At 43.9% G+C, this 14,852-nt stretch overlaps 1 protein-coding gene across 3 annotated transcripts in view; it reads left to right on the top strand.

Annotated features, from left to right (window-relative positions):
• The window catches only part of LOC137353714 (transcriptional enhancer factor TEF-1-like), an 86,827-nt gene that overhangs the window by 15,756 nt on the left and 56,219 nt on the right, over positions 1-14,852 (top strand). For all 3 annotated transcript variants that reach the window (XM_068020079.1, XM_068020077.1, XM_068020078.1), the window contains one exon: positions 10,641-10,893. In XM_068020079.1, the coding sequence (XP_067876180.1) occupies positions 10,641-10,893 (253 nt within the window). The remainder of the gene's footprint in view (positions 1-10,640; positions 10,894-14,852) is intronic.

Here is a 14,852-nt window from a genome sequence, read left to right as displayed (position 1 = left end):
AGCAGATTATATCATTCTAGACTGGAAGGGATAAAATTGAGCTAATTCAGGAATCAAAGTTTTGCTGCAAACAGCTTGTTGTGCAGTGAGCAGGAAAGGAATTGGTCAGAGGTCTGGGGCAGGAGCTGGGGAACACTGATTGGGGGTAGTAAACTGGGCCATTGGACTGGGAGGGAAAGGTAGGAGGAACAACCAGCCAGGCAATCAACACCTACTGCTAAACTTAACGTCAGGAGCCCTGACTAATTGCTGCAGTGGATCGTGCAGATGATGTCACAGGCGCCGGTGGTGGAGGAAGTGAATGTTTAAGGTGGTAGATGGGGTGACGATTAAGATTTGTCCTGGATGGTGTCAGGCTTGTTGAGTGTTGTTGGAACTGCACTCATCCAGGCAAGTGGAGAGTTTTCCACTATGCGCAGTGGTTAGCACTGCAGCCTCACAGCTCCAGCGACCCGGGTTCAATTCTGGGTACTGCCTGTGTGGAGTTTGCAAGTTCTCCCTGTGTCTGCGTGGGTTTTCTCCGGGTGCTCCGGTTTCCTCCCACATGCCAAAGACTTGCAGGTTGATAGGTAAATTAGCCATTATAAATTGCCCCTAGTATAGGTAGGTGGTAGGGAAAATATAGGGACAGGTGGGATGTGGGAGGAATATGGAATTAGTGTAGGATTAGTATAAATGGGTGGTTGATGGTCGGCACAGACTCAGTGGGCCGAAGGGCCTGTTTCAGTGCTGTATCTTTAAATAAAATAAAAATAAATAAAATAAATAATTAACTTCTGCCTTGTAAGATGGTAGGCATATTTTGGGCAGTCAGGAGGTGAGTTACTTGCTGCAGAATTCCCATCCTCTGACCTGCTGTTGTAGTCACAGTATTTATATGACTGGTCCAGTTAAGTTTCTGATCAATGGTGATTCCCAGGATTTTGATTGTGGGGGCTTCCGTGATGGTAATGCCATTGACCGTCCAGGAGAGATGGTTAGATTCTCTATTGTTGGAGATGGTTATTGCCTTGCACTTGTGTGGCATGAATGTTACTTGCCACTTATCAGCCTAAGCCTGAATGTTATCCTGGTCTTGCTATATGCGTACATGGACTTTTTTTTTATTCATGGGATGTGGGCGTCGCTGGCAAGGGCGGCATTTATTGCCCATCCCTAACTGCCCTTGAGATGGTGGTGGTGAGCTGCCTTCTTGAACCGCTGCAGTCCATGTGAGATAGAAACACCCACAGTGCTGTTAGGAAGGGAGTTCCAGGATTTTGACCCAGTGACAGTGAAGGAATGGCGATATAGTTCCAAGTCAGGATGGTGTGTGACTTGGAGGGGAACTTGCAGGTGGTTCCCATGCATTTGCTGCCCTTGTCCTTCCAGTTGGTAGAGGTCACAGGTTTGGAAGGGGCTGTCTAAGGAGCCTTTCTGCAATTCTGCAGTGCATCTTGTAGATGGCACACACTGCTGCCACTGTGCATCAGTGGTGGAGGGAGTGAATGCCAATCAAGTGGGCTGCTTTGTCCTGGATGGTGTTGAGCTTCTTGAGTGTTGTAGGAGCTGCACCCAACCAGGCAAGTGGAGAGTATTCCATCACACTCCTGAATTGTGCCTTGTAGATGGTGGACAGGCTTTGGGAAGTCAGGAGGTGAGTTACTCGCCTCAGGATTCCTAGCCTCTGACCTGCTCTTGTAGCCACGGTATTTATATGGCTACTCCAGTTCAGTTTTTGGTCAATAGTAGCCTCTAGGATGTTGATAGTGGGGGTAATGATGGCAATGCCATTGAATGTCAAGGGGAGATGGTTAGATTCTCTCTTGTTGGAGATGGTCATTGCCTGGCACTTGTGTGGCGCGAATGTTACTTGCCACTTATCAGCCCAAGCCTGGACATTGACCAGGTCTTGCTGCATTTCTGCACGGACTGCTTCAGTATCTAAGGAGTCACAAATGGTGCTGAGCATTGTGCAATCATCAGTGAACACCCCCTTTCTGACCTTATGATTGAAGGAAGGTCATTGAAGCAGCTGAAGATGGTTGGGCCCAGAACATTACCCTGAGGAACTCCTGCAGTGATGTCCGGGAGCTGAGATGATTGACCTCCAAAAACCGCAACTATCTTCCTTTGTGCTGGGTATGATTCCAAGCGGTGGAGCGTTTTCCCCCTGATTCCCATTGACTTCAGTTTTGCTAGGGTTCCTTGATGCCATACTCTGTCAAATACTGCCTTGATGTTAAGGGCAATCACTCTCACCTCACCTCTTGAGTTCAGCTCTTTTGTCCATGTTTGAACCAAGGCTGTAATGAGGTCAGGAGCTGAGTGGCCCTGGCGGAACCCAAACTGAGTGTCACTGAGCAGGTTATTGCTCAGCAAGTGCCGCTTGATGGCACTGTTGATGACACCTTCCATTACTGTACTGATGATATTGAGAGTAGACTGGGGCGGTAATTGGCTGGGTTGGACTTGTCCTGCTTTTTGTGTACAGGACCTACCTGGGCCGGGTAGATGCCAGTGTTGTAGCTGTACAGGAACAGCTTGGCTAGGCGCGTGGCAAGTTCTGGAGCACATGTCTTCAGTACTGTTGCTGGAATATTGTCAGGGCCCATAGCCTTTGCAATATCTAGTGCCTTCAGTTGTTTCTTGATATCACGTGGAGTGAATCGAATTGGCTGAAGTCTGGCATCTGTGATGCTGGAAAGTTCAGGAGGAGGCCGTATCTGAGGAGTTGCGTATGGGACTGAACATTGTGCAATGATCAGTGAACATCCCCACTTCTGACCTTATGTTGGATCAGCTGAAGATGGTTGGGCCTTGGACACTGTCCTGAAGAACTCCTGCAGCAATGATCTTGGGCTGGGATAATTGGGGTCCAACAACCAATAGGTATGGCTCTGACCAGTGGAGAGTTTTCCCCCCAATTCCTATTGACTTCAATTTTGCTAGGGCTCCTTGATGACAAGGCAGTTAGTTTCGCCTCACCTCTGGAAGTCAGCCCTTTTGTCCTACCTGTACAGTCATAAACAGATTCATCTGTGACAGGTAGATTGGTGAGGATGAGGTCAACTAGGTTTTTCTCTCTTGTTGGTTCTCTCACCACCTGCCGCAGGCCTCGACCAATTCAGTAGGTAGTGGTGCAACCAAACCACTGTTGATGATGGACATTGAAGTCTCCCACATTTGTGCCCTTGCTACCCTCTGTACATCTTCTAAGTGGGGTTCAACATGGAGGAGTAATGACCAAGAGAGGGGTCAGTTGGTAATCAGCAGGAGGTTTCCTTGCCCATGTTTGATGCCACGAGACTTCATGTGATCTGGAGTCAATGTTGAGGACTTCCAGGGTCACTCCTTCCCGACTGTATACCACTGTGCCGCCACCTCTGTCCTGCTGGTGGGACAAGACATGCCCAGGAATGGTGATGGTGGTGTCTGAGATGTTGGCTGAAAGGTATGAATTTGTAAGTGTGACTATGTTGCTTGACTAATCTGTGGGACAGCGCTCCCAATTTTGGCCCAAGTCCCCAGATGATAGTGAGGAGGACTTTGCAGGGTTGACTGGGCAGGGTGTGCCTTTGTCATTTCTGCTGCCATTGACTTCTCTGTCGCAATTTGATACAACTGAGTGGCCAAGAAGCTATTTCAGAGGGCAGTTGAGAGTCTCTAGAGTCACATGTAGGCCAGACTGGTAAGGCTGGCATATTTCCTGCCCTGAAGGACATTTGTGAACCAGATGAGTTTTTACGACAAACCAGTAGTTTCATGATTATCATATGAAACTATCTTTTATTCCAGATTTATTTATTAATGGTTTCTAAATTCCCCCAGCTGCCATAAACTCATGTCTCTGGAGTGTTAGTCCAGGCCTCTGGATTACTAATCCAGTAACATTGCCACTATGCTACCATTTCCATAATGCTCCTGTGAAGTGCCTTCAGATGTATCATTATGTTAAAAGTGATCTATAAATACAAGTTGTTGTTGTTTCCTACAGTCATGTTTTCCTTTCTCTGCAATAGTAAATAAAAGGTGCATTGTCCTCAGTGGAAGTTTCACAAAGGCTCTGTTCCAACTACAGCTTGCAGCAGCAGTCTGTTAAGCTTTATCAATGAAATGTTTCAATTTTGGCACTATTTTAGACAACCTTTTTTTCAAATAACAGGTGATTAGTCTGGTTCATGCAACAGTCACATCATGAGAAAAGTAATTAGGAGAGTGGAGAGGGGACATGAAAAAGCAGTGGGGGGCAAGATAAAGGAAAATTCCAAGGCGTTTTATAAGTATATTAAGGGCAAGAGGATAACCAAGGAAAGAGTAGGGCCCATTAGGGACCAGAGTGGCAATCTGTGTGTGGAACCAGAGGACATAGGTGAGGTTTCAAATGATTACTTTTCATCTGTGTTCATTAGGGAGAAGAACGATGTAGGTGTAGAGATCAGGGAGAGGGATTGTGATATGCTTGAACATATTGGCATTGAAAGGGAGGAAGTATTAGCTATTTTAGCGGGCTTAAAAGTAGATAAATCCCCAGGCCCAAATGAGATGTATCCCAGGCTGCTATGTGAGGCAAGGGAGGAGATAGCAGGGGCTCTGACACATATTTTCAAATCCTCTCTGGCCACAGGAGAGGTAGCAGAGGACTGGAGGACAGCGAATGTGGTACCATTATTCAAGAAGGGTAGCAGGGATAAACCAGGTAATTACAGGCCGGTGAGCCTAACTTCAGTGGTGGGGAAACTATTGGAGAAATTTCTGAGGGACAGGATTAATCTCCACTTGGAGAGGCAGAGATTAATAAGGGATAGTCAGAATGGCTTTGTTAGGGGGAAATCGTGTCTAACAAACTTGATTGAGTTTTTCGAGGAGGTGACTAGATGTGTAGATGAGGGTAAAGCAGTTGATGTAGTCTACATGGACTTCAGTAAGGCTTTTGATAAGGTTCCGCATGGGAGATTGGTTAAGAAGGTAAGAGCCCATGGGATCCAGGGCAATTTGGCAAATTGGATCCAAAATGAGCTTAGTGGCAGGAGTCAGAGGGTGATGGTCGAGGGTTGTTTTTGCGAGTGGAAGCCTGTGACCAGTGGTGTACCACAGTGACCCTTGCTGTGTGTAGTGTACATTAATGATTTTGATGTGAATATAGGAGGTATGATCAGTAAGTTCGCTGATGACACGAAAATTGATGGTATCGTAAATAGTGAGGAGGAAAGCCTTAGATTACAGGACGGTATAGGTGGGCTGGTATGATGGGCAGAGCAGTGGCAAATGGAATTTAATCCTGAGAAGTGTGAGGTGATGCATTTTGGGAGGACTAACAAGGCAAATGAATATACAATGGAAGGTAGGACCCTAGGAAGTACAGAGGGTCAGAGGAACCTTGGTGTACTTGTCCATAGATCACTGAAGGCAGCAGCACAGGTAGATAAGGTGGTGAGGAAGGCATATTGGCTACTTGCCTTTATTAGCCGAGGCATAGAATATAAGAGCAGGGAGGTTATGATGGAGCTATATAAAACGCTAGTTAGGCCACAGCTGAAGTACTGTGTACGGTTCTGGGCACCACATTATAGGAAGGATGTGACTGTACTGGAGAGGGTGCAGAGGAGATTCACCATGATGTTGCCTGGGCTGGACCACTTCAGCTATGAAGAGAGACTGAAAAGGCTAGGGTTGCTTTCCTTCGAGCAGAGAAGCCTGAGGGGGGACCTGATTGAGGTATACAAAATTATGAGGAGCATTGATAGGATAGATAGGAAGAAACGCTTTCCCCTAGCGGAGGGGTCAATAACCAGGGGGCATAGATTTAAAGTCAGGGGCATGAGGTTTAGAGGGGATTTGAGAAACAAAATTTCACCCAGAGGGTGGTTGGAATCTGGAACACACTGCCTGAGGAGGTGGTAGAAGCAGGAACCCTCACAATATTTAAGAAGTATTTAGATGTGTACTTGAAATGCCATAGCATACAAGGCTACGAGCCAAGTGCTGGAAAATGGGATTAGAATAATTAGGTACTTGATGGCTGGCACAGACATGATGGGCTGAAGGGCCTGTTTCTGTACTGTGTAACTCTATGACTCTATGACTAGTATCTTTTTTTGCTAAACTGAAAAGATGTCTTGCAAGACAACTTGCCAGATGCCCTTGCCTTTGTTCAATTTGGCTGTGCTCTTATCCATATCTGTTATTACATCAATACATTTCCAAATACAAAATATGAAAGACTTACATTTATATCGAGCCTTTCACAACCACCGGATGTCCCGAAGTGTTTTACAGCCAATGAAGTACTTGTGAAGTGTAGTCACTGTAGGAAACATGGCAGCCAATTTGCACATGTCCAGCTCCCACAAACAACAGTGATAATGACCAGATAATCTGCTTAATTTTTTTGTGATTGAGAGACAAATATCGGCCAGGACACTAGGGAGCACTCCCTGCTCCTCTTCAAAATAGTACTATGGGATCTTTTATGTCCACTTGAGAGAATAGACAGGGCCTCAGTTTAACATCTCATCCGAAAGACGGCATAGAAGGACAAGGGCAGCAGATGCATGGGAGCACCACCACCTGCAAGTTCCCCTCCAAGCCACACAACATCCTGACTTAGAACTATAATCACTGTTCCTTCACTGCCGCTGGGTCAAAATCCTGGAACTCCCTTCCTAACAGCACTGTGGGTGTACCTACCCCACATGGACTGCAGTGGTTCAAGAAGGCAGCTCACCACCACCTTCTGAAGGGCAATTGGGGATGGGCAATAAATGCTGGCCTGGTCAGCGACGCCCACATCCCAGGAATGAATATTAAAAAAAATTCAACAGTGCAGCTCAGTACTGCACTGGAGTGTCAGCCTATATTGTCATGCCCAAATCCTGGAATAAGCCTTGAACTCTCAACATTGTGACTGAGGCGAGAGTGCTGCCAACTGAGCCATGGCTGACACGAAGACTCTGAATTGCATGCTCATATATTCAGAGCTGTTTTCAGTTGTTTGTTTACTCCAGACGGATAATGCCCATTTCTCTGCTGTCATTTTAAAAACACATGTTTTTACATTTACATTAATCTTCATTGAGTTTTGAAAGTTTTTAACAAGTGATTGAGTTTTTTTTCACATAAAGAAAGCAAATGATATCAGCAGGCAGCTGTCAGTGAGGTCCCGATGCTTGATGGGAGATATGAGTCTGTGCCTGTTGTCAGCCTGCTTGTCAGGCTTTGCTTTTACTGTGTTCCATTAAGATCTGCAACAGGTGGTGTTAGTCTGGACAGCAGCTGTTCTAAATGAGAGAAATGCTAAAGAAGGACTGACTGTAAAAATAATTTCTTCATAATGCCCTTCAGAACTATTCAGTTAGGGTCTCGCTACATGTGCTTCATAGCAAAACACTCTCAAACTGCAACTGCTGGTCACAACACACTTTGTTTAAGGGCCCGCAATGCTTTAACTAGGAACATAGGAACAGGAGTAGGCTATTGAGCCCATCAAGCCTACCACGCCATTCAATAAGATCATGGCTGATCATCTACTTCAATGCCTTTTTCTCCACCCTATCCTCATATCCCTTTGTCATTGGTATTTAGAAATCTGTCAATCTCTGCTTTAGACACACTCAATGACTGAACTTCCACAGCCCACTGGGGTAGAGAATTCCAAAGATTCATAACCCTCTGAGTAAAAAAAATTTCTCCTCATATCTGTCCTAAGTGGCTTCCCACTATTTTTAAATATTCGCCATTCCTTAACTGCCATCATACCTTTTAATATTTCTCAATCTACTTTAGCCAACTTGGTGCCTCAGACTTAAGTAATTTAATTTACTTAAGTTTTATACTCCTGTTTCAGACTTAAGTATGTCACTCTTGAACTCAATGTCAAATTCCATCATGTTATGATCACTCTTCCCCAGAGGATCTCTTGCTATAAGATTACAATTAACCCTGTCAAAAATAGCCTCCTCCCCAATAAATAAAAAAGAAAATGGGGGAAATAATCAGCAGACCTGGCAGCATGCGTGGACAGAGAGAGCAATAGAGTTAACATTTCAAATCAATGACCTTTCATCTGAACTGGAAAAAGTTTGAGATATAACGGGTTCTAAACAAGTATAAAGGTGGGGTGGGGGGGTGGAAAGAACAAAGAGGAAGATCTTTGATGGGATGAAAGGCTGAAAAGATTAAATGACAAAAGGGATAATAGTGCAAAGCAAAAGGCCATGATAACGGGGCATGTACAGAATTAAAAGATCCACCTAGAGGAGAATGGTTCCAGGGATGAGGGATTTTAGCTACATGATTATGTTGGAGAAGCTGGGCTTATTCTCCTTGAAGCAAAGAAGATTGAGGGGAGATTTGATAGAGGGGCACAAGATTATGACAGGTTTGGATAAAGTAGACAAAGAACAGCTGTTCGCTTTAGCTAATGGTACAAGGGTGAGGGGACACAGATTTAAGATTTTGGGCAAGAAATTTGGGAGCGGATGTGAGGAAGAACTTTTTTTATGCAGTGAGTGGTAATGACCTGGTACTTGCTGCCCACGAGGATGATGGCAACAGAGACCAGGAATGATTTCAAAGGAAAATTGGTTGGGCATCTGAAGGAAATAAATTTTGCAGGGCTATGGGGATAGAGTGGGGGAATGAAACTGACTGGATTGCTCTACAGAGAGCTGGCATGGACTTCATGTGCCGAATGGTCTTCTGTGCCTCTATGACTCTATAGTTGTAAATGGTAAAAGCAGAATCATCAATGGCAGCTGCCATCCAAAAACAAAAAATGGGGGAAGAAGTTATGATCTGAAATGGTTTAACTCAGTATTGAGTTCAGAAGGCTACAACATGCCTAATCGAAAGATGAAGTGCTGTTCATCGAGCTTTAATTGAGCTTTATTGGAACATTGTAGGAGGCTGATGACAGAGGTTAGAGTGGAGTGCATCAAAGAATTATAATGACAGGCAACTAAAAGTTTGAGGTCATGCTTGCGGACTGAACGGAAGGGTTCTGCAAAGCAGTGACACAAACTGCATTTGCCTCCCCAATGTAGAGGAGACTGCATTATGAACAGTGAATACAGTATACTAAATTGGAAGAAGTACAAGTAAATTGCTGTTTACCTGAAATGAGTGTTTGGGCCGTTGGACGATGAGGAGAGGTGGAGGTAAAAGAGCTGATGTTGCGTCTTGCAGTCTCTTCCCTTGTTGGTTCCAAATGTACTGTTCTAGGAAACTATCTCAAATACATTCCATAAACTTGTCCTCCAAACTACTTTTGCCAAGTTGATTTGTCCAGTCTTTATGAAAATTCAAGTCCCTCAAGTTTATTGCAATACCTTTCTTACAAGCTCAGGTAGTGCTAAAACTGTTTGATTCACATTTCACAATCAATCTTGCCTTTGTGTTACAGTCAATGTATATGATTGTCTGTTACAGCATTTTGATACTGAATGGCTGTGGCCAAGTTTTGGTGTACAATTGGTGAATATCCCATTGAAGGAATTCCATTTGTCTTTCATCATTAAAATGCCATGGATGTAGCAGGAAAGCAAAAGGCCCAGTGCAAATAGTTGTCATGTTACTGTAGAGTTCTCTCATGGGACAACTTTTGCTTCGAAGGAGCTGAGTTCTTGGGAGTGTGTGATAGCGTATAGAAAGTTAGAAGTAAGAATGATGTTACAGGATAATTAAAAGAAAAAATTCAGAGGAGATCATGAAATTTGAGATCAGAAATTTAAGTTGTGAAGTGGCCAAATCTTTTATTAGTCCCGTGCACGATTCCGTTATTTAAAATAAAACATTGTTCGGAGAACTAAAGTAAGTTCAATAGGTTCCCTGTTGGCTTGTTCGGTAAAGATGAGCATGAGGGGGAAGAGGAATTGATGAGAATCAATGAACTAGGCTGTGTGGGCCAGGATGGTTACAGACTCACCACTGTGCTGGGTTAGTTAATTTTTATATATACTTGGAGAAACCTCAAATGTTAATGGAGAGATCCTTTCCCCTTACTTGAGACTCCCTGGTGTACTTGGTGAGTGCTGCCCTCCTTGTGCAGGAAAGTGCCTATGTACTTTCCTGACATGCTGTTGATACGTTGGCTGATTTTCTGCTCCTGAGTCTGGTGCGTCAGGCTGTAGCATTGAAATTTCACATGTAAGTGTGGAATTCCACAGAGTGGAATCTCCTCCATGTCAACATAACAATACAGATATTGAAAATTGGAAGCTACACTAACCTAAATTGAAGATCAGGGAGGTAAATGTTGAGAGTAAAAATAGGAAATTATTCTAAAAATCATTAGTTGTCTGATAATTTCTCATCTGCCAATGCAGTGTCATGGTGTGTCTCTTTCTTTCCCAAATTCTGCTAACCTGTGTCTCTCACTATTCTATTGCCCCTCACAATCACTGACTCTCTCTTCCCTCCTCCACTCTTATGCCTCTTCTGCCAGTTAATTACAGGACTCTCTTTATGTTGAGAAGGGACGAGGGAGGCCAAAGGAGAAGGAATAAAAGTAACTTGCAAAAGTGGATGTAGCAGCTGCAAATAGCCAAGCCCTGAGACAAATATTGTGTCCCTAACTATTCCAATGAAATGGCACAAGCCCATTGGTGAGGTGCATCTATTCAAATTTATTTATCCATTTCTGAAATGCTTTTTACTCTCAGATGTGCTGTGCTGCCCTCCAAGCTGCAGCTTGGAGACCCTACACTGTTAAAATAGAGACAAACGGCTGGAGCGAGGGCGCAAGCCCTGACCACAACTCTGAGACGATGAGCGACTCAATCGAGAAGAATTTGGACAGCGATGCAGAGGGAGTGTGGAGTCCTGACATCGAGCAGAGCTTCCAGGAAGCACTGGCCATCTACCCACCATGTGGCAGGCGGAAAATTATCCTGTCAGATGAAGGAAAAATGTACGGTGAGTGACAGACACTTTCATTTCAAGGAGGAGTAAACTACAGGCTGTACGTTAATGCTGATCATTGATTCCTCAGTCCGTCTTGTTTCCATTGAGATGGAAAATTGTCCAGTCTGTTAGCCTCACTGAGTACTTAATCTGTAGGTTAGTGCACAAGTTCAGGCTGATACTGTGCACAGCACACTTTGAGCTTGGTTGTCTTGAAATTGGCTGCCAAGCAATATTCCCTCTAAATTTTCTTTTGTACTGGGCAGGCTACAAATGCCTCTGAGCACTATTTTTCTGTCCAAGGGCAGCTTACATTGTAAAAATCACTGAACTTTCATGAAGTTGTGAGCAGCCTCTTTATTTCCACGTGCAGAACATTCCAGATTGGTGCATGCACTCACACCTCAGCAGGAACATTGCTCCCCAGGCCAGTCCATTATTATGTTCTCCATTAAATAAATGGAGCTACTTGAGGATATAGCTGCTCCACCTTCTCAGTAATATTGCCTAATCCATCCTCTGTATAAATGTGGGAGGGAGGAGATCTGATGTAAGGGACCTCCAGCAAGGCAGGTCTGCAGGTTTGTAGTTTTAAAAGAACAAATCTGTGCTGTGCATTTTCTTTTCACAATGGCGTTAGGGGAGTATTTTGAGTAGGTAGTACCCTCTCTGAACATTCCTTCTGCTATAGACAAGGGGATTTCTTTGTGAAAGAGAGATTTACTATTCAGAGCACCTTTTTGAAAATTAAACATTTTTATCATCGTTTGCTTGCTTTCTTGCCTGATTCTGCTCGTTTAACTCGCTCATGTTGCAGTTGGATTACTCTCACTGACCTCCGTGCGCCTGGAAAATTCAGGCAATGTTCCCATTGTTACAACCGAGGTGGGAGGAGTGCACTGTCTTTTCTAGTTCCACTTCTCCACAGGTCACAGCATTTATTTAAATGTTTACCCAGATACTGATGCGGTCAATCATATACTCTTCTCTTTATCCCAGAATAACATACAGCAACCAGGTTTCTTTAATAAACAGCAAAATTATCAGTTTAGTATATAACAAGACTTGACCAGTAAAGAAGCAACGCATTAACACACAGATTGAAATATGAAAGTTTCCTTTTACCTTAGCCACACACACACAAACAGACACACACAGAGTTTTTCTCTTTCGAGCTCTGTTACAAGAAAAAAAGACAAAATAGAATACTTTGGCCAAATACTTGCTAATTCTTGAAGAAAAAAGAGATGTGGAAAGATGTCAGTTATCTGTTTTGGGTTTGGGTCCCAAATACATGTGGACAGTTGTCACTGGGATCTTTCCAGAACAGTTCTTTTCAGGCAACATTGAAGATCAATTTGGCAGGCTTTTCAGGAGAAATGCAGCATCAGTTTCTCTATTTCTTACTCTTGATTCTCAGGAAGTTCTCAGAGATGGAAGAGAGTGCTGCTGGTGAATGCTCTCTTGGCTGGTTTTCTCCAACTGCTGTCAACTCAATTCACACCCCAACAGACTGTCCAAAGCGAAACCAAAAACAATATCTCAAGAGTCAAACCTCCTGATCCCTATAAATCTTGACCTGTCACTTCTCTGTAAACATCTCCCCCAAGTCAAAAAGCCCCTGCTGGGTATTTATCTGAAGACAGGTGCCTTTCAGTAAATGTTGTTTTCAAACAAGACCTCTCAAGTTTCCTTTCAATGACCCCAGTGGAAAAAAAAATATCCATGGAATCCTTTCAGTTTTCCCAAAGAAAACAATGTCCATAATTCTAACATATGAGACCTCAAAAAAAACTTTAAAAATATAGAAGCACCACCATAACACCATTATCCAGTGTCCCTGTGAACAGCGTATATGGAGGTCCGTTGCAGACAGGAGCCCTAATGCCTCTGTGGTCGAATAATTGCCAACAATTTAGGTTTGTACATAAGGACCATTTAAGCAAAGTGGAATCATAGAGAAAAGTTATTTACATAAGGTCAAAGGAAAGTAAGATGGAGAGAAGGAGCCAATAGAGGCTCTTGTCAGTAAGTTTGCTTCAATAACTACTTTTACATTAGGATGAGGGGATGTTGGGTCTGCTGGGCTTGGAGAATCAAGAAAATGTTCCGAGGGTTGCTTGCCACCTTGTGTGATCTGTATGGGTGAGGCAATATTCCCAACCCCACTAAACCTAAGATTAAAAACTCCATATGAGATCATTTCATGTTATTTGGATTAATGCAGGTGAAAGTAATTGTGCCTTGGGGCAAACGAATGTATAAAATTACTGGTAGGTGTTATAGGAAGGGTGGAACAGAGGTTATGGGCTTCTCTTATTGATTTTCAGACTTAAATATAAATTTCAGAATCAATTCTGCTGGACAGAGTCTTGCTTTGTACTGGATTACTACCCCTTTTACACAAAAGATGGCCACAGAGGAGGAAAGTTCACATTGCTCTCGGGGAGGAGACATTGTTGGGCAGGTTATATTTATTGCCCATCCTTAGTTTCCCTCAGGTTAAGAGTCAATCACGTAGTATACACTTGGGTTGTATGCAGGCCAGATAGAGTAGGGGTAGCAGGGACCCTTCATGAAGTACATTGGTGAAGCAATTGCGTTGATAAAACAAAAACAGCAACTTTCCTGGTCACTTGTTCCCCTGAAGCTAACTCAGAACATGCTGTGGTGGAGTTGGATTTCTGATGTTGGATTATCAATCCAGAACTAAAACCGCCCAAAACTGCTGCTATAGATACCTGTAGGACTATCTCACTTACATCATTCTCCAGCCCCTAATGCTGCTGTAGGACTATCTCACTTACATCATTCTCCAGCCCCTAATGCTGCTGTAGGACTATCTCACTTACATCATTCTCCAGCCCCTAATGCTGCTGTAGGACTATCTCACTTACATCATTCTCCAGCCCCTAATGCTGCTGTAGGACTATCTCACTTACATCATGCTCCAGCCCCTAATGCTGCTGTAGGACTATCTCACTTACATCATGCTCCAGCCCCTAATGCTGCTGTAGGACTATCTCACTTACATCATTCTCCAGCCCCTAATGCTACTGTAGGACTATCTCACTTACATCATGCTCCAGCCCCGAATGCTGCTGTAGGACTATCTCACTTACATCATTCTCCAGCCCCTAATGCTACTGTAGGACTATCTCACTTACATCATTCTCCAGCCCCTAATGCTACTGTAGGACTATCTCACTTACATCATTCTCCAGCCCCGAATGCTGCTGTAGGACTATCTCACTTACATCATGCTCCAGCCCCTAATGCTGCTGTAGGACTATCTCACTTACATCATTCTCCAGCCCCTAATGCTGCTGTAGGACTATCTCACTTGCATCATTCTCCAGCCCCGAATGCTGCTGTAGGACTATCTCACTTACATCATTCTCCAGCCCCTAATGCTGCTGTAGGATTATCTCACTTACATCATGCTCCAGCCCCTAATGCTGCTGTAGGACTATCTCACTTACATCATTCTCCAGCCCCTAATGCTGCTGTAGGACTATCTCACTTGCATCATTCTCCAGCCCCTAATGCTGCTGTAGGACTATCTCACTTACATCATTCTCCAGCCCCTAATGCTGCTGTAGGATTATCTCACTTACATCATGCTCCTATTGCTGCTGCTGTCAACAGCTGCAAGGCTGTAATATGAAAAAGTTTAAAATGGAAGGTCTTCTGAAGATCACTCGCATGTATCTTGCAGTGACTGGCTTGGCTGGTTTGATGGTGATATTATTAAAGGCGTGAGAGTGAGCCTGTTGCAAGTGGTTCTGACCAGAAATTGGAAGGGAAAGTGCACGGACAGAGTGTTGGAGCTTCTGGGGATTCGGTGTACATAAATTGTCCGTCTATGTGGAGTACTCGAAGGCAGGATATAGAGCTTTGTGACCTTTGATGTTCTGTTGAACTGTGTATTATCCTTGTGACAGGATTTCCGTTTATCTCGTTTACCTTGT

The sequence above is a fragment of the Heterodontus francisci genome, chromosome 41 (assembly GCF_036365525.1).
Source record: "Heterodontus francisci isolate sHetFra1 chromosome 41, sHetFra1.hap1, whole genome shotgun sequence".
NCBI lineage: Eukaryota > Metazoa > Chordata > Chondrichthyes > Heterodontiformes > Heterodontidae > Heterodontus > Heterodontus francisci.
The sequence above is the reverse complement of the archived record's forward strand: the minus strand, read 5'-3'. Positions and strand labels throughout refer to the sequence as shown.